This window comes from Toxotes jaculatrix, chromosome 9 (genome assembly GCF_017976425.1).
Source record: "Toxotes jaculatrix isolate fToxJac2 chromosome 9, fToxJac2.pri, whole genome shotgun sequence".
In the NCBI taxonomy this organism is placed as follows: Eukaryota; Metazoa; Chordata; class Actinopteri; family Toxotidae; genus Toxotes; species Toxotes jaculatrix.
In genome coordinates, this window is record NC_054402.1 from 7678698 (window position 1) to 7698952 (window position 20255).

At 38.3% G+C, this 20255-nt stretch overlaps 1 protein-coding gene across 1 annotated transcript in view; it reads left to right on the forward strand.

Moving 5' to 3' along the window:
- gbe1b (glucan (1,4-alpha-), branching enzyme 1b) overlaps positions 1–20255 on the forward strand; it is a 79402-nt gene extending 59147 nt beyond the window's left edge. The window contains exons 15-16 of the mRNA XM_041045809.1: positions 6765–6882; positions 16988–20255. Coding sequence (XP_040901743.1) covers positions 6765–6882; positions 16988–17050 — 181 coding nt within the window. The 3' untranslated portion in view covers positions 17051–20255. The remainder of the gene's footprint in view (positions 1–6764; positions 6883–16987) is intronic.

Sequence of the window (20255 nt, forward strand, 5' to 3'; positions counted from 1 at the left end):
TAATTTAGTTTAAGATTGTGTTACAGAATACAACATCAGATGGGTCAATCAGCCAGCCAATCTCCAATGTGTGACAGTCAGCTACGTTTTAAATGGGCTCTGTGACTCTCAGTAAAAACTATATTCTGTATTTGTTAATCAGTCACATGGTTATGTTTACAATGTGTGATGCTCTGTAGTTTTATGTCATTAAGAAACCATAGCTGCCATCTTCACTGCTAACCGTTGATATGAGATTGAAAGCTGGACATGGTTCAAAATGAGTCTACCAATAAATTTGTCAGGGCTTCTAAGAAAATAAAAATCACCTCTGTGAAGACGCCTTCTTCTGGGCTGACAAGTGGATCTGGGATCTAAACACTGTGTCAGACTTGTTTAATGTAAATGTGACTTGTAAAGACCCACAATTTTAATGGAAGTATCTTCTCTGAGGCTAATACTTTTGTGATATAATTTTAGCAGTCACTGTTGAGAGGAATATGAGTCAGTTGTTTTTCGTGGTGTTGTTATGCTATTAGAGAGAAATAATAGCAGAGCCCAGTGATTCAGAAAGCTCTCTCTTTAGCAGCACTGGCTGTCTGTCTTCCCAGCAAGCAGCGCAGAGGAATTTAATGAGTCCCACAGTTGTGATTACAGCAGGCTTAATGATCAGGGATGTGAGGGGGGACAGAAATCTGACAGATTTGTATTTATTATAGCGGACATCACTCTCTTCTGGGGCCCACTGTTGCTCACGCCAGCAGTTTCATAGATGGGTACGAAGCTGTGTTGCTTCTTCAGCTATGTTAAATAATGTGATGGTGAGTCAAAACGCAGACGGAGTTTGTTAGTTTTCTCTAGACACCAGCGGTTCAAATCACTGCACATGAGAAATTCAGTCTCAAATTATGATGATTCGATTGGCTAGAAATGAGGCTGTTAAACAACAGTTGTTCCTTTGATTTCAGTATTTTTTTTTTTTTCATTTAGATGGATAAGTTGATGCTTCTTTCATTACATTTCATGTAGATGTTAATGTTATAAAGTCAGTGAATGCCTGGGTAGCATGATTATGTTCCATGATTATTATAGTGGATTAAAAAAAAATACAAAAAGAACAGCTCTAATCTTTATTGCAAGTGTCAATCAACATCTAAAAAAATAAGGCCAAAAATTTTAAACATGTTGTTAAGTGTGAATAGGGAGACAGAACAATAATTAAGTTTATTTGAAAAAAAAAACAGAATTCCTAATGTTTTAATATCATGTGGTAATTGTCAGTTTGTTTGATGCACAATAATTTTATGTTGTGCTTCATGTTTTAAGCTTTGCCATGATGGGGAATCTTGGGCACAGGACTAATAGCCTTGCTGCACAGTGTCTGTAACACCGTTTTTGAGGGTTTATTTTCATTTAGATGGAACCACATCTTTTCCTCCTGGTGCTTCTTTTGATGTTTAAGGAGAGGCCTCAGACACTGGGTGGGTTGAGAGGAAATGCAAATAAATGTGAGGGCAAAGCTCTGGCTGTCATTATACAGAGAGGCAGTAAACACATAAAGGCAAATGTGCTCTGTGTGTGTGTGTGTGTGTGTGTGAGGAAGGTAAATGCGCCGTGTGTATGAGGAGATGCAGATCCTCCGATGGGAATGTGTGCAGAGGATCCAATTAGGGGAGAAGACAGATGAAAGTGCCACTCAGAGGCAGAGGAGGTAAACAAGACAAGCTCAAAGAGTCCAAAAGTGCTTTTTCATTACACTCAGCTGTCATATACTTAAACTTTCTTCTACCTGTGTGAGGGTCAGGGATGTCACAGTGAAGCCCCACACCACTGCTGTATCAGGAAATTATAGCTGGACGCAGCTCACCATGCTGTGTACCACTGAAAATGGATCCAATATCAGTGTCATTTCCTTTGGCAATATGGCAAGTACTGTATTATATCAGAGGATGTCCTTCCCCAGCAAAAAAAGCACCATTAAGTTACCTTTAGTTTCCTTGTGTCGCATATTGGATGACTGCATGTTGGTCTAGATAGAGTTTCAGGTGGTTTCTCTTTCCTTCATGTTCATGTTATTTTATTTCTAAACTAAAAAAAAAGTAAGCAGAATGTTGCCCGGTGGCATCACTGTTTGAAGTCGGATCACTTGTTTTGCATAACTTCTCAATAGGTTGCTTAATTATACATAAAAATGCCAAGAAAAAAAAATTGTTGTCAGTGTAATGCTGGGAAAAATCCACAGTTGATGCTGTAGAGATACAAAATAACTGTTGTGGTTTTAGTGTCTGGGGTATGATGTAAAACTGAAAGTTGCCGTCTTAACTTCACAATAAATAAATAACTATGTAGTCATCGTCCCTCAGTACCAGTACTTAGTTGGATGCTCGGTGATTGTTTGGTATCGTCATATTTTCAGACAAGTTTTTCTTTTGCTTTTCATTATCCTCTTCTGAATGTTTTTTTTTTCTCTTCACGAGGAAGAGGAGAGAAAGTGAAGCAAAGCACCTCACCAAAAATGTTGACCATTAAAATGCAGTCAACGTCAGCTTTTCGACAGGCACTCAAACCATCACTTTTTTTATTATTTTCTCTCTGACTCGTTGAGGACACATTCTTCAGGCAGTGGGCTTTATCTGGCTGGTTAGAGTATTTGAAATCCCAGTTGGATCCTGTCATGAAAGCTGTACCTGTCAGGGTAGATTGGTCTTTGATTTACACTGTGCCAATAGGCAGTTTAGATTGTGTCAGGTCATCATTCTCCTTTTCTGTCTGAGCCGTTCCTTGAATGCCTTTTGGAATAATTCAACTACAGGTGCAGTGACACTAACTAACTAGAATTTAGAGTAAAATTCACAGTCCTGTCCATAGATGACAATAATTTACACTGATATTATCTGAATTTGGTCTCTGAAAAAGGAAAGTATGCATCTGATTCCTGTAAGATACATTGACAGGAATCAGCAGTGACATGAGCAGTCAGATGATAAGACAGGTTGTAAGCAATCCAACAGTTTAGCCAAAGTATCTACCACTTTTCTTGTAGGTAAAATAATAATAATAACATCTCTTTAACAACTGTGCGTGTGCCACAAGAAATTTAAGTCTTATCTACAATATTACAATAAAACACACTACCTTAAAACCTAGCAGTTACGTGGTGCACAAACAATAATCTGCAGCTCAGCGCACGCAAAACTTCATTATTGACTTACAGGAAGAATAAACCCCACCCCAAAACTCCCAAGCCCCAGTTTTTTGGAACATTTTTGTCGGGAAAAAAAAAGCCTCTTCTTTCTCAGAGACAGCTCAATACATTTAAAGTAAGACAACAAATCACACTGTGTCTCTAAACTGCAATAATTGAAAGTATTCTCACATCATCTATAAAATTCTGGTTCAACAGCTAAGACAGCCAAACCCACAATAGACTTGCACCGGACTCTCAATCTGTCTTCCAAAATCATTGACACCCCCCTTTCCATCAATAAAAGCCTTCTCCACAGACTAAGTGTGAAGAAAGCACAGAAATTTACCAGTTTGTTGTTGAAAATCCCTCAGTGCACAGGAAAACTGTTTGCACAAAGCTACGGCTAAGTACAGTAGGTCAAAGCTGATCCAAGAACCCAGTCAATAAATTGTGGTGGATGTTTACAGTGCACAGTAATTTAACCTTTTTTTCTTTGCTTTCACTTTTAAGTGAGTTCGGCTCACTTGTGGGGCTGTTTAAAATGTGCCTGATCATTTGACTGCTCATGTTTTTTGCTCCATCTGACAATTTCACTAAATACAAAGCTACAGTTACAGATAAGAAGGGCGAGAACTGTGACAATAAGACCAAAAAGATCATTCACCCTTCTAAGTTTGACTTCTGACAGTGAGTTCAACAATATGAAACAGTTGAGCCGTCTGGGACATTCAACTCTTTGTGCATATTTATAGCTATGGTTCTATTTCATGTGTAATGATAATTTCAAAATAAAAGGATGCTCATCACTTTGTATAAAAAGTATGACAAAAGCCTGTCAGGATCTCTCATGCCCTTCACACAAAGAAATGGGTATCCCTTTATTTTGAAATGAATAGTCTTTAAGGGTCCCACTTTACATCAGCTTATGCATTTCAGCTGCTGCCATTTCTTATTCCTCTTTGGCAGAAACAGTTTCTGCCATTTCTTCCACTCTGATGTAACCTGTACCGGCTGAGCAGAAAGCAGGGAAAAGTCGACTCTGAAAAGGCAAAATGTGGTATTTAGAATGCTTACAAGGCCGTGCCACATTCTTCAGATGTGCACACACATCTTAACTCTTGTTCACCCACGCCAGAGTGCTATTACTTTCATAAAGCCAGAAAACATGACAAGCTGATGGAGAAACTAAGTGATGGCTTGGTCTGCAATCATGGTCATGGCCAGATTGTTTTCAGGTCATCAATGGCTCCAATCATCACGCTTCGGACTGCCTTCTTTTCTTTCTGCTCATTGGACAACATTGATTCTTACGTCTTCCCCTTTATTCACAAAGGCTGTATTGATAACAATACTGTACAGCTGAATGGCAAGCTCTTGTTGCAGCCGTTTATAGACACTAACAAAGATGTAATCACTCCAAGCTTCCAACTACCAATTTGAGCTGGTTTTCGCTTTCTAGCAGAGACGTTTCCCTGGAATCACTGTAACTATGCCTCATTTCTGTGCTGTGTTACCAGCACTCTAAATCATGTTAGTGGAAAATATTTGTAGTTCACACACATATTCCATGCACCATTATAGTTAATGTAAAGGTTTTTATTGTTTGTATTAGGAGGGTTAACCATTGAGATCAGCCCTCGGGATAATATTGGCATATTCTTCTCATAGTTATTGTAAACCCTCCATAAAAATGAGTTTGTTCTGTTAATAAACTACTGAGCAGAGGAGGAGTGACGGAGGGGATCTTCATCCTCAACAGAAACAATGTGCAGAACAGCACTTCTTTTTAATCATCACTATCAAAGCAGACAAACAGGCAGCAAAAGCGGAATTTTCCCGGCTCTGGGGCAGAATGAGGCAGTGTTTGAGGATCACACTCAAGCTCTGGAATATCGCCCATGGGGCGAGGAGGTGATTATTCAGCCAGCCAATTAGGGAGCTGTTTGCATGTCTGCTTCTCTCTCCTGGTGTTTGTTACAGTACCACTTACAGCTCCCGTGCCTGAGAGATAGGAGTCAATAATGCACTGCACAGATGTTTATGGGTATTTACATTATACATGGACATTGAGAAAACATGTGTTTAAGTATTTCTGACTGGCATGAGCAAGGCTAAACTTTGCCTGGACAGAAGTTTTCAAATAAAAATGTGCATACATGTCAAAGTGAACTTCCATTTTAAATCTCATTTTTAAAATGTCTTAAATATTTCCTTTGACATTAATAACAGCCCTGTAACTGATTGAGACATCAATACTTTTTGTGTTTTTTTTTTTTAAAGCAACAAGTTGGGGACTGTACTAATGTCTAGCAGTTTCTAAAAGCCTTCCCCCAAAAAACTGTTTCTTCAGACAAACATTAGGAGCTGTTTCATAACAATTTAGAAACAGTAGACAGTATTCTTCATTTCCCTTTGGTGAAGGGCATAAGTCATTATGTAATCAATTTGATCTTTCACTTTTGTAAAAAAAGTGAATATATGCTGAAGCTCTTGCTGGAGCATATGGCATGATTTACATATTATATTTAATGCATCAAGCTTCCATGTTCAGGAACACGCATATTTCATGAAACTGTGATAATCTTACTATGGAATCTGCCGTCAGTCAGCTCTTCAGTGCCTGAGCATCCTTGTTCAGAAGCACAGCAGAGAGAGTGATGGTAAGGAGCCTTCCCTTACTCCTCATCCACACACACATACAGTACATGCATCTTTTCTGTGCATGATCAAAGGCAGCTGCTTTTTCTAGACTGTTTAACTGTCTCAGTGCAGCAAAGAACCATCCCACACCCCTCCCTGACATGTCTTATGGTTTTACAACTTCAAATCACAGTAGATTCATTGTTCATCAAGGTTTTTGACAGTGGTCAACGGACGAGGACTCTTACATGTCAAAGTAGAAAGTAATCATATGCATTCAGAATATGCAGTATACTCCACACACAGTAGAAAGCAGTATTTTTTTTACAGGAAAACAGGACAGATTTCAGTGTCCAGATGTGTAAAGCTGATACAGTGTTTGTTAGGTCAGTATCAGATCTAAACACACAGATGCCCTAAATGCTAACTTGAGGGGGAAGAATACCTTCAGCAGTCATTTATGTTTTATTTCTCACTTAATTTGCAGTGACATGCTCTCACTTTGACATTAATGAATACTTTCTCTTGATCTGTGTCAAAAAAAAAAAAGCTTAATTATTCCGCTCTGAGGAGTGGATACTTTATTTGTGTGTATCTGTTGTCACTCATTTGGATCACTTTTTTGATCAAATTCATTATTTATGCAGTGAATTAGATAAATTAGACAGGCTGTCTGGATGGTTGAGCCATGGCTGAATCACTTTTGTATTTATGTAAATTTCAGGCAACGTTCTCTTTGTCTGTTAGAGCTCTGCACTGTTACTTCACTGTGCTGCAAGGAGGAGATGAATGCTGATGGATGTGAGGATTTCAATGAGTATAAACCAGCTGAGCACTGTTAAACTAAGTCTGCACACCAAAAGCACTGGTGATAAAACCCTCTCTTGTGCTTCTTATGTCTCAGATCTTATAATCGACTTTCCCACTGCTTTTGCACCTTAACCTCCAACTTTGTCAGATACAAAATCAAGCTGGATTCAGATGAAGTTCAGTATGGAGGTCACGGACGGCTGGACCACAGCACAGAGTTCTTCACTGAGCCCGAGCCCTTCAACGGTCGCTCCAACTCTATCTGGGTAAATATTTCCAACATCACACTATTGACTCATCAAAGGTCATCTTTTGTTGAATGTCCTTATGTCCTAAATATGGAGTATATACCAATTATAAGTCCAGGGCCATTGTAGTCGAGTCCAGTCTCTAGACCACTTTTCGGATAACCTACGCTGTATCACCATCCCACTCTGCATACTAATTCTAACAAGGTTTGGAGGCTGTTGTACATTCACACTGAAGAAGTGACAAAATTAAGTGTACTCAAAAATGTCAGTATGCATACTAAATGATTTTTGAGAGTGCTGTTGATGGGAACTATTGTCCTACAACGCAGTGCACGTATGTAATGGAGGAGCTGCTCACAGCTGAAAAACATCAAAAGGAGTTGTGGGCGGTGATGAGACAGCCCCAGAAATATCTCAGAAAATAAAAACCGAAGGATTAAAACTTTGGACGAACATTTTTCTTTCTCTTTGTTGTTTCCAAATTTACTTTGCCAGTAGCACAACAGAGTAACATGTTTAGCATAATTTCCTCTTGTTACACAATCTTATCATTATTATAACTTCCAACAAAACCCCTTAGGGTACCGTACAGGTATAAACTTGTGGTATTCTTATGTAGATTTGGGGCACAGCTTTGGTCTCCTACCTTTTCCACTTCAGATATCTTGACTTGACAAACAGGTGTAACAGCATCAATAATGGCTGCATTCCATATAGGTCCTCTGGTGTCAGTACAGACTTCCATCTCAGGACACCGGTGTAACTAATAATGATGGCTTTGTTCCACTGAAATTTCCCAGCAAACCACTCCAATGAGTAGCTGGACCCTGACACTGACACTGACATACCAAAACACAATGCAGCCATTATGAATGTCATTAGTTGCATCGCTGTTTAACAAATTAAAGTGTCTGCTTTGAATCACTGGCATGGCTTACTGACACCCCTACAGCTCATTATATATGTATGTGTGCCTGGAGGGGGTTAAAAAGTACATCCACGAGTGGAATCAGCCTTGATCGACACTGAAATATTTTCCTTGAGGACTTTCACAGTGTAAACATTACTAAACACGATGACACTTGAAAAGGTTACTTGATTGTTAATGAGATTATGGCGCAAAGAAAATGCAGAGACAACACCTTCAATTAGTTTAGTCTGCTATTGACCTTACTTCACATCCTGATATACGACCCCCGCCATTCATTTGATTAGTTGTATCTTGTGGATGCACAGTGCTCAGAGGAAACGCAGGATATGCATGGTAGCCACGATGAGCCTGTGAAGGCACTGTTAAAAGCAAGCTGATCAGCCACGTAAATGGAACAGTGGCGTCATTCATTTTATTAGTTAGTCGCATGTGTGTTTTTATTACTCTATGAGAAATCAGGATTTTTATTATGAGAGGTTAATTCTCACACCAATGAGAGGCTTGTTTGCATTAATCAAATGGATATCAAAGGTTTTATCATAGTTAAGTGTAGTTGGTTATGCAGGAACAGAAGTGTACACACAACTGGCTCACAATTACAAAATGTCAGCTGTCAGAGTATTCATGTTTTGTCCTTTTTATGTTCCATGTTTGATTCCACACACCGGTTTAATTAGCTTGAAATGGAGTTTGCAGTGAGAGGATCTTTTACAGCCATTCTAATGAGGTTTAAGTGCGTTGTCATGAAAGAGTGCAGCCTGTTCTGGCAAAAAGCCACCATTTCCCTGGTCTGTGCCTCTCTGCTTAACCTCTGCTCTATAATTTAGTATCTTATTCATTAATATGATAAGCTCTTAATGCAGAATCCAGAAAATGATCAAAAATGGCTGCATTCAGAAAAGGTTAGATCTGCCAGTCAGGGTATGGTATCCATTGTTTGTGGTTTCTCCACAACATTAGTCTTGTTTGTGAATATCATATTTGGTGTATATTCATCTTACTCTGCTCATGCAGACAGTTATCCTGGAGTCAGTGAGCGTCATGTGAATCTGATTTTAGATTCTCCACCAAACAATGTGCATTATTCATGGTGTTAGAACCTTTTCATGTGCAGGCTCTTAAGCTCACACGGCGTCATGGCGGGGAGAAAAATATCTTGGAGAATGAACCACTGGGCTTCCATCATGGAGACCGCTTAAGGCTAATAACATGAAATAGGTCTGTACATGAAAAATAGAAAGAAACACTGATATGCATTTTAAGCCAAGCGCTTGAGGATCTCCCATGTTTGCGTCCTCTTTCTCCTGGAGAATTTTTTTTCTTGATTAAAGTGCTGGAAGGCAATAAGATGTTTATGAATAAGGTCAGGGATGAATTACTGAGGATCAGCACAGATACCCACAGACTCCAACTGTAACTTGACTGATTGCATGTGTTAGATCTTATGTTAATGAATCCAGTTAATGTGTGAAGACACCAACGTCTGTGAAGTGGTCTGCACAGTCATAAGGTTCTTCTGTGGTTTTTCAGTTTGTTTAGTAAAATAGTAAACATCTCGAGGCAGTACACTAATGCTGTTTCAGTTAGTACCAGAGTTGACACAGCACCTGGTGAGATGTTTGTTTATCTGATTTATGTGTTTGTTTAACCTCCTCAAATAGCCTCCTCAGATCAATACTTAACGTGTTGCAGTTAACGGATAGGGGATATTACTCTATATTAAGGGATGGATGGAAAACTTTAATGCATCAAAAGTGCGTTTGGCAAAAAAACTGACACTGCTTTTAAGAGTATCAATTCAGCATTATTTAAGATTCTGTCGACTCTGGTTAAAAAAGCCTCTTCCTCTTTCATGCAGACTGTGATCCTCCATCGTATTAGCTTAGGTTTCATCAGGTATGGACTCAAATTCCACATTCTCTTAAATCTTTGCTAACTCTTATTAATTCACACACCACTGCTTCACCCATGTCCCTCAAGGCCAAAATGTGAAGTTTAGTTAACAAGTCATCTGCTAATGTTGGCACCATCATGGATTAATGGGGAACGATAGGAAGTGAGAGGAATGGAGCCGACAGGAATGGAGGAAGGGTGGAGGCGAGGTGCGGACCCTTCTGCACATACTGTATCTCCTTTAGGCCTCCGCATAGAGATTGCACAGTGAGACTGCAGCCTTGCATAAACATGCATTTTTCTCCTCCTCCTCACACCTACCTGGTTATGACAAGAATAATCAGACAAGAGCCTCTGCAGAGGCTGCTAAAGGTGCCCACGCCATCCATGTTTAATTTAACAACTGTTGCTTTCAAAGTCTGCACAAACTTCTTCTCTCCTGTCTTTTTAATGGGTCTGTCAGTTCTCTACCTTCCTCATTACTTAACAATAATAAACTCTCATATCCTCCAAGAGAGCCTCACTCCTCAGACTGAGAATGCACATAATTGTATGAAGCCAGCGGAGTCGAGAGCATCCCGGTGGCTCGGTATACTGTGGTGAACAACGCATAACTGTAATCAGGCTATTCAGGGTTTTTCTCCTGTAAACCGTGTATACAGGGGTTCCACTTTCTTAGTTTACCTTAAAAAGGGTTTATAAGTTGTATCTAAAGACTTTTATTTGATAAAACATTTCAAATCAGTTATAAGCCATTTTTATTCTGGGTTGTCAGGTTGTGAAAAAAATCCCTTTTGCTGTTGTTTCTGATTTCCCCTCATTAATAAAGGTTAATAGGACTAACTTTATAACAAGTCATCAATTCTGCAATTTACAAATGTTAATAGAGTTCCTGATAAAGGTTCATGAGTTTCTCGCTTTCTAATAAGCCAACAAGTCTGCATTTGGAAATGTTAATAAGTTATTAAATTTATTTTAGTCTTGTTGATCTGCTCACTCTCCCTGGCCCGGTTGGGGTGGTCTGATGAATTAAAGAACTAAAAACACAAATCAACAGAGTCATGCGGGAGTGGCAGACACCAGCCGTAGCCTGGCAATTCAAAATATGTCCATATTAATTGATGATAACTAATAAAATCATGTATTAACAATTTATAAATCCATTAGTTATTAATACTTATTAAAAATGTGCGTTATTAGAAACTTGTACCAGATAATAGGGTAATATAATGCATTTTACATGCATTATATTTTCTGTTTTGCTGAATTTTTGTAATTTTATTTATTTTAATTTTTAATTTCATTAAATTTTTTATTTTCTTTTTTGTGGTAAGGAATTAATAATACATAAAATATGGAAATCTGCATTTTTTTTTTCTAATTAACATCTATTTCAGTGGCTAGTTCTAATTAAAATATCACAATTGGGTTTGATTTGTAGCCAGTAAATGCATACTGTACTGAGTGTGTTAAATAGCACGTATTTGTTACTGAATGTTAAAATGAACAAAAAAAAAAAAAAAAAACTACTTTCTAAAGTGTATTTCAGTGTTAGATTTAACAGGTTCAACAGCATTTTTTTTTCTTTTTAAAGTTGGTTTTATAAGAAATAACAAAATAATCAGCACTTGGGCTCATTTCATTTTACCTCTGGTAATATGAAGAGAATGAATGTTTGAACAGCTTGTCATGATGCTGAATAACAAAGATGAAAAATGCACTCTTCTCTTTATGCAAAAATAAAAAAAAATTTTGCAGCTAAGCCTTCATCTAAGTGAACTGACAGTTTGATACTCAGCAGGGCATTTCATGACAATCTCTCATCAAGAGAACGATTACAATTTATTCATTTACCGAGGCAAAAACTTAAATAGTCGGGGACTAAAATTCCCTAAGTGAGAAAACGTATTTTAGCTTAACCTCCTCTGGTATTTGTCACACTTACAGTTTTGCTTGAGTGTTATAATGTCAGACGTAACGCTAAGAAACGCTGATAAATAATTAGCTGCTTCAAAACCTTTTGATAAACTTTGCATGCATCAAAGGGGTTGTCTCCTTTGACAGCTTCACAAAAAGAAATTAAGCTGAAGTGAGGAAGAAAAAGAAAGTGAGGGAAATGTAGCAGCCTTGTGGCAAATGATCAAAAGACGTACAGTTCCATCAGAAAGATCTAAGGCCTGATGCTGAAGTGTGAACTAACAGAGTAAAACTGTGACAGGACATAGAGGACCTGCTTCACACTTTATATACCCATACTGAAAAATCTCCTTACATATACTGTATGAAACATATGTGCTTGACTCAGAACTTTATGTGAGTATAATTATGAGTACACGTTAACGGTATGTGAGGCAGATCACATCATCCTGGCATCATTTAAAGTTCTCTTTTTAAGCTGTTTGTAGTGTAAATGTTCATGTAAACAGAAAACTGAAATGCCGTTAGCTCAGAAGTTTTATGATTTGGTAGCGTGACCTTATTTTTGTAAAGTTTTTCAATTTTACGGGAGCTTTATTAAAATTTTTTGTTATTATCAGCATAAGTCAAATAATCTCTCGGACTAAGGTGATCATTGGTGAATTCAGCACTTAAAGGAGATTTAAAACCTAATTTTGTTAAGTACTGCTTTTGGTAAGTATTGCAGTAATGCAGAAGCATTACTGCAATACTGATATTGCTGTGTTGTTACCCAGCCAGATCCTTGGTCTTTGCCTAAAGTACAACCTGCATGTACAGAGGCACTTACAGGGAGCTGATCCTTGTTAAGTGAGTAATGGAGAGAAACAGAGACATGTCTGGAGAGTTAAAGTGCACAGATAGTCAGGCAGTGCTCTCGCCAGCAGCTGGGGTCAGGAGACAGAAACCTCGTGGATGATATATTCCTGTGAAAGCACCTCATGAATCCTTTATCAGTGTGTTTGAACATTGATCAGATTGAGCATTAGCCTGAAGGCTGGACTGTGCTCTTGAAGGGAGTAGAAAATCCGAATTCTCACATGTGAATGTGATATGAGGCGATGTGAGAACATCCATGAAACAAAAGAAGTCAAAAAAAGGACAAACAGCCCCCACTAACTTTCTACTAATACAGTACATGTGCACAAACAAACTGCTTTACTTATCTCATTCTGTTTTGCAACTGTGATGTTACCACTTGGAACAAATTGTCAGATTTGCAAAGGTCCTGTTGTGCAGGAACCACTGTTGGACTTGTCTGCTTGTAATAACCACTGTTGCTTAGATATGAAATGTGGCTTATGAGTTTTTTGCCGGTGAAGTGGTAAACACCTACTCCAAATGACTCATCAGGAAGCAGCAGAGGCTTTGTGGACATATTCAGACAAATCAAGTCAGATTCTGGAAGACCAGGGTTGCTCGGTGCATACTGCCTTCACAAAACGCTGGCAGCAGAATTTGTGCTACACTGATGAGAATTGTGTCTGACGCTGTGCCTGAGAAATGTATATTAATATTGGGTGACTGGATGTGCGATCTAAATTAGATCGTAACGTAGGTTAACCAGGAATGTGAAGTAATTAGAAGTGCGAGAACAGCAGTGTGATCAGAGATGATTATCGTCCTGATAGCGGAGACACGTTTTCATTCATATAACAGAGTTGTCTATTTATGGCCATTAATGGCCAGTCCTACACGTCTAACAGCTGCTGCTAACTACTAACTGCTATTCACTGGCCTGTGGCAAGCTGAAAGTATACCAACCACCAACCCACCCTGGACCTATATTTTTATATTAAATGACTATTAAAGGGCCATACATTTAGTCAGGTCTGTATTATCACTCTGAGGCAATTCAACATGGTCCAGACTTTTCAAATCAGTCTGCACTTAAAGCGAGACCATGTAAGGAGGAACACATTCTACACTGAAAAAATGTTTCGTTGAATTTACTCAATTTTAATGTTGAAAGTGGTTGCACGCAATACACTCATCTAAATCTAGACATATTTTTTAAGCTGACTGTACTTAATATTTTTGAGTTTAGTTTAGTTAGAATTACTAAGGAAATCAGAGTAACAAATACTTTTGTGCTGTAACTGCTTATATAATTTATTTGAAATTACTCAAAAATATTAAGTACAGTCAACTTAAAAAATATGTCTAGATTTAGATGAATGTATTGCTTGCAACCACTGCAACCATGAATTACATAATGAATTCAAGTAAATTAAACATGGGTTTAGTTAGAAGAAATACAAAAAAGTAACAAATACTCAGAATTTTTGTGCTGAAACTGCTTATATAATTTATTTGAAATTACTAGTACAGTCAACTTAAAAAATATGTCTAGATTTAGGTGAATGTATTGCATGCAACCACTTTCAATGTTAAAATTGAGTAAATTCAACAAAACATTTTTTTCAGTGTACCTTTTCAGGTGTACTCAGGAAAGCAAATTTCCCCCTTGAACAAGTCACATAAATTTTACATCTGGACCGATTGTGCAGTCCATGTTTAATTGCCCCAAACAGCCAACATATTGATGGGAGCTATCTAGCAATGAATGCACCCACTATGTATGCCTGAGTGTTGGCGAGCACCATGTAACAGTAATGCTCTATGTAAACAAATCTGATTTTGAAAACATTTTCAGCCTTCGTGAATGTGTTTTTGCCTCAGTTTGCACCAGGTTAAATTTGCATCTGATCGTGCTTCTCCATTGACTTTGTATGCAATCATGCCGCCTGTAAACAGCTCACATTCTGCCTGAAAACAACATTAAAAATTAAGTTGAATTCATAAGCAATGAAACACATTCTTACTCCATTCACACTTCAGTGTTTTGCTGTTATAGCCTTACTTGGTCTGATAAGACCATTAGCTCATGGTGGCTAATGTTAGCAAGCTTTAAATAGATATATAATGCATACTGAGTTGGTTCACTCACTCTACTTGCTTCTGTTAAACTATATTTTAACGTTTCACATAATCTCATGTCACCTGACACGAGATATTGTTGTGAACTTGGTGTCCACTGTCATGGATTGCACAGCTCAAACAAGTTTCATGAGGCTTCTAATGGATTTAGATATTGTATGGAAATGACTGGAAACATGGGATGATTTACAAAATGTAAAATCACATGATTTGTAGTAAATGGGTTAAAACAAGCAAAATCGTTAATGTAGCCCTTTAACCCTTATGTCTATGATACACCTGGTAGCCGTATCTGAATCTTACCTGCGTAGTGTGTTGTGTTGTGTGATCAGATAACTGTAAGTGTATTCCCGTGGGACATTTTGTTTTTTCGTTTGGCTCAATAAAGATTTACATTTACTCAATTGGCAGATGCTTATATCCAAAGTGACTTCCAAGTGAGGGATAACACTCAAGCTTCAATACAGTTGGAGACTGTGGAGTACGCACAAAGTACTAAATCTGTTCAGTGAGATAAAGCGCACGGTGATCAGGTAAAGAAGTGCACAGTAAGTGTGAGTTAGGCATGTTAGGAGGGGAGGTGTTTATCGGAGGAAATGAGTCTTCAAGAGATTCTTGAAGACAGAGAGGGACGCCCCTGCTCTGATAGTATTTGGTATCTCGTTCCACCATTTGGGGGAAGACAACATGGTCCTGTGTTTGCTGAAAAAGCCTTTGACTAAAACGTAACATAAGGAGAAATATTTGATACTTTTTAAATTCAATCTATTCTGAATTATAAGTATTAGTGGCTGACAAGTCATTCACAGTATGCAGAGTATGTACGCATATAATTTATAACACCTTCCTGTTGTGAGAGGTAATATGTTAATTAGAATGTCTTCCACTAATTGCTGTACCAACACTTGGGACTATCTGCTGCTCTTTGTTCACAGATTGATTTAAAATTTGTCACTATTGCTATCTGTCTGGTGGAAATAAAAGCTGTTGACATATTCCAGGTTAGGCGCAGTGGTAGCTTTTGTCTAAACAGGTGCAATGATTCATTCCTGCCTTTCCTGCTCTCTGTGGTGCTTCTGCATGGAGACTCTCCCACTGTGACTGTTTAATTAGTCACCAATGTCTGTGTCAGTGTTTCAGCACCGGGCTGCTCGACTCCCTCGGTGACAAACTGTTGCCAAAGAAACACATCCACAGCGAGCTCAGATCCACTGATGCCGAGGGGCGGCTTGAAGAGTTCAGGGGGTGATTGAATTGTTTACAGCTCTGCTCTCTTTTTCACTTTTCTGTTGGGAAATATAGCATCATTTATGTCTGCTTGGCTTTTCCTTTGGCATAAATCTAAAATGACTAATGGTACACAGTGGCTCCTTGCCTCCAAATGACGCTGTGAATATCAAAAGGATTGATCAAAGACTTTATTAGCTACACCGCTCCAAACTAACACCCTCACTAAGATTTCTTTGTACTGTACACATAAGGAATCTGACATTTCCAGACTCTGTTCCTTCTCTTTTTTTTGTGGTACGCTTATTTTTTGCTGACATGTTTTTCTTCAGTCCACTAAAACTCAGGAGATTCTTTTAGCTCAGTTTATGCCCACTGGCAGGTTGTATCTTCACAGAATCCAAAATTTACAGTTGATGCACAGCCAATGTATAGAGATGATGAAACACACAGTCATTGCATTGATTGGAGAGTTTAGAGTTGAAAATTAGGATTAGGATTTTTTTTGTTTGTTTGTTTTTTGCCCCCACCGTAGGCAAGATTACTTACTTGGGGATTATTCACTTGAATGCATAAGCTCGTAATATAATGTTAATGATATGAATTTGAGACAAGTTAAATCACTGATCAAGTAATTTGAAGTACCAACTAGACCAGGATGCATAGTCTCCATGGCTCAAATCTTAAATTGAAATTCTACAGCACCCCAAGTTTAAGCAGTTGTGACTTCTCTCCTCACTGCAGATCTGCGAACTCCAGTGCCACCTTTATGTCTTAACGTAGCTGCAACTCACACTTATACCTCTATAACCTTGACGGTCCTCTTCAACCGCAGCTGTGGTGTTTGTGCACTGTCCCCTCTGCAGTGTTATTTTTCTGCTTAGATCTGAATATCCCACTAAATACACCTCCCATTCTCTTCTTCATTGTCATTTGTCTCTTTCTCCTCCTCTTTGTTTAGCCATCACGTTGACCTTGATTGTGAGATGTGATCACGCCTCGTCATCAAGGCACCACCAAGTGCCACACTTCTAAAAAAACGGATAAACCTGAAGATTCAGTAATCTCCAAAATCTGTGATCACGTTAGCATTAATCTTCAATTGTCATCTGACTTTTCTCCCCGCTCTCTTTCCTCCCTGTTTCTTTTTCTCTTTCTCTCTTTCTCTCTCAGGTCTACATCCCCTGCAGAACAGCTATTGTCCTGGCCAACGAGGAGATAGATTACTGTTATTAGAGGATGATTGTCTCCACAGAGACTAGGATCGAGAATGGATTCCAACCCCAACTGAGTGTTAACAATCACCTTCATCTTAAAGTGTCAACCTTGTACGCCACCCAAACCCACTTTTTGTGTTTGAGTCTTGAGTCTTTTTCTAAATGGGAAAAAAGCATTGTGAGCTTGTGTGCTTTCAAACACCATCTGCAGCCTTAGATGCTGTGTAACCCCATTTACTACAGATTGGTCCATTTGGGATGCGTCCAACATAACCAGCAGCTAGATGCTAAAACTCAAAACCCTGCTGAGTCCATCCACCACTAGCCAGCAGCCATTTATAGGCTCTGTTGAATTTGGTGTGTCATCTGAAACACATGACCGGCAACTGTAGCAGAGAGAGGCTATGCAGTATGCATTCATTTATTCAAACATGATAAAACCTCAGAGAAATAAGAATATTTTAGAATGTTATGGTGATATATTTTTGTCTTGGTTTAATTATTTTGTATTTAAATACAAATAATATTATAGTGTCAAAGACACAAAGAGATTTGTAATATTTCCAGCACTTGAAAATCAAAACGTCCAGGTATTTCATCACTGAGGATTCATCTTTGTTAATTTGCATTGTGGGACATTGTACATCTAAAAATATGGTAATTTGCACAAAGTAATAAGCTGCTTTGAGTTATTACACTTTTAATGGGTATCTAAAACAGTTGTGTTGTAATGTTTGAATTTATGCAGCTACTGGGAGCATTTCTGTGGTTATTTATGGCCCAGTTATCAAGCCAGTAATTTGCAGCTAAAACAAAGTGATAAAATCACCTAATTTGGATTGTTCATTGGTGTTGCATAATACACAAATTTGTTTTTTTCCTCCAAAAGTAATCCATAGTTTTCTTGTACAGTAGAACACATCAGCTCATTTATGTTGTAATTTTCACTAAACTCTTTAAACTGCTGATTTGTCTAAAATAAATTGATACTGACGATCAACACATCACTTTGAGTGGGAGAAGACAGTTTACTGTATGACTCATACACCTGACTACTTTTAGATACTGTGATTTATGTGCACCATATTCATATGATATTGTAGCATTCCACTGGGATTAACACAGAAACAGACTAAATTCCCACAGAAAACGATGTGTGCCTCTTCCAATTAGCTCTGGCTTTGGTGACTTTTGTCACACACTTGATGATGGAACATCTCAAAAAACAGCTGCAATGTTCACCCTGTGTTCCCCATAGCTGGTATATAAGGAGGTTACTGATTAACTGTCAAGTAAAATTTGTTTTGAATTAAAATGTGCTGACCAAAGTGTTGTATAATTAAAATAGCAAAAACCAGAAAACAGCACAATAAAAACACAAAGACCAATTTAAAAGACAAAAAGACAAAGCAATAATAAAAGTAGTGAGACCATAACAAAAAGGCAGCATACTCATACTGAATTAAAAGCCATGGAATAAAGATATGTTTTAAGAATGGATTTAAAAACAGGCAGTGTAAGGGCCAGACTAACATGCAGAGGCACCTTGTTACAGAGGTTTGGGGCTACAATGCAAAGGCCTGATCCCCCCTGTCCTTCAGCCTTGACCTTGGGTCAACCAGAAGCAACTGGTCAGCTGACATGAGTGACCTTGATGGGACATTTTGTTGTAAAAGGTCAGTGAGAAAGGTTGGAGCTAAAAGATTTGTAGGTTAACCATTAAATCTGAAAACTGTTTCTAAAATTAGCATTGAAGCTAGGTCAGTATGGGGGAAATGTGGTCTCACTTGCGTGTTTCTGTTAAAGGACGGGCTGCCACATTCTAGACCAACTGCAGTCATGAGAGACAGGCCTGTCAAGCACCAACATAAAGGGCATTACAGCAGTTGTGAAAGTTGTGGGGAAAAAAAAGAAAAAAAGCCTGTATAACTCTTTCAAGATCATTAAAAGATAAAGTTAAAAGGATTTGACCTTAGATAAGAGTCTAGCCTGGAAAAAGCTGGATCTGATCACTGAATTTATCAGTTTGTCCAATTTAAAATCACTATTCATTATCACACACAGATTTTTCACAATGGGTTCTGCATATGGTTCCACTGAACACAGGTCCAAACAAGGGGCATCGTGGGCACCACAGGATCCAGTTTTGCTCTCATTAGTTTAAAAAAAGATTAAGGCATCCAAACTTTGATGTCCTCAGGACAGTCCAACTATGGTTTCTCAAGAGTTTACACTTTTCCATTTCAAAGGCAGGTAAATTAGTGTGTCATCTGCAAAACAGTGGAATGAATTCTCTAAGAATGGACCCTGAGGGGAGCATGTCAAGGGAAAATAGGATTGGCCTGAGAATAGAACCCTGAGGGACTACACAAGGGAGATGTCCTGAGGAGGATACAGACTTATCAAGCCTGACATCAAAACTTCCTGTCAGACAAGCAAGACCTGAACCACTCCCAACCAAAATATGTACAAACTTGTGGAAAATCACTGATGGTAGCTGAATGTTCTGTGACTGCTGAACTCACTCACTCACTCACTCAGGAAAAATGTCATTAAAATGGTCTTTCATATGACAAGTTTCATCTTTTGAGGTTATGTTTTGAAGACAACTGTGATAACTGATCTTTTTTTCCAGCCTTTGTGTTCTCTTTATTTCCATTCTCCTTCTAAAAGTCCCTTGTTGCCACATGAATGGATGTCTTTTGGACAAATTTCAGTATTCTCTGCACATTTTCTCAAAGCGGTTCTTTTATAGGTAAAACAAGAAGTGGTTTTGGGAATCCCAGATGAAAGCTAATTCTTTGATTTACTGCCATGGATACTATAATTCTGTGATCCACACCTACTGCATTAGTGCAGATTCTCAGTCATTTAAGCTGTGTATTGTAGCATATGGCAGGTTTTGATCTGCCTCCCCTGCAGCTGAAGAAAAAACACATTCATATTCAGGACCATTCTCCCGTGTTTAGCCAAAAGTATCGTGAACATGTCATTTCTTTTTGTGTAACACCATAGCATTCAATGCAATTCAAATGCCTTTCTCCACCTCTCGAAAAGCACAGAGAGGATCACTCTGCATAAATTTCAAGTAACAAGGTTGTAAGAAAGAAGTGGAGTGTTAAATCATCCCTCATCTGACCCAATGTCATTGTCATTTTACCACCGTCAAAATGAATTGTCTGTATTTGTTCTCAAAAGTAAAACTGATGTCTGATACACAGTAA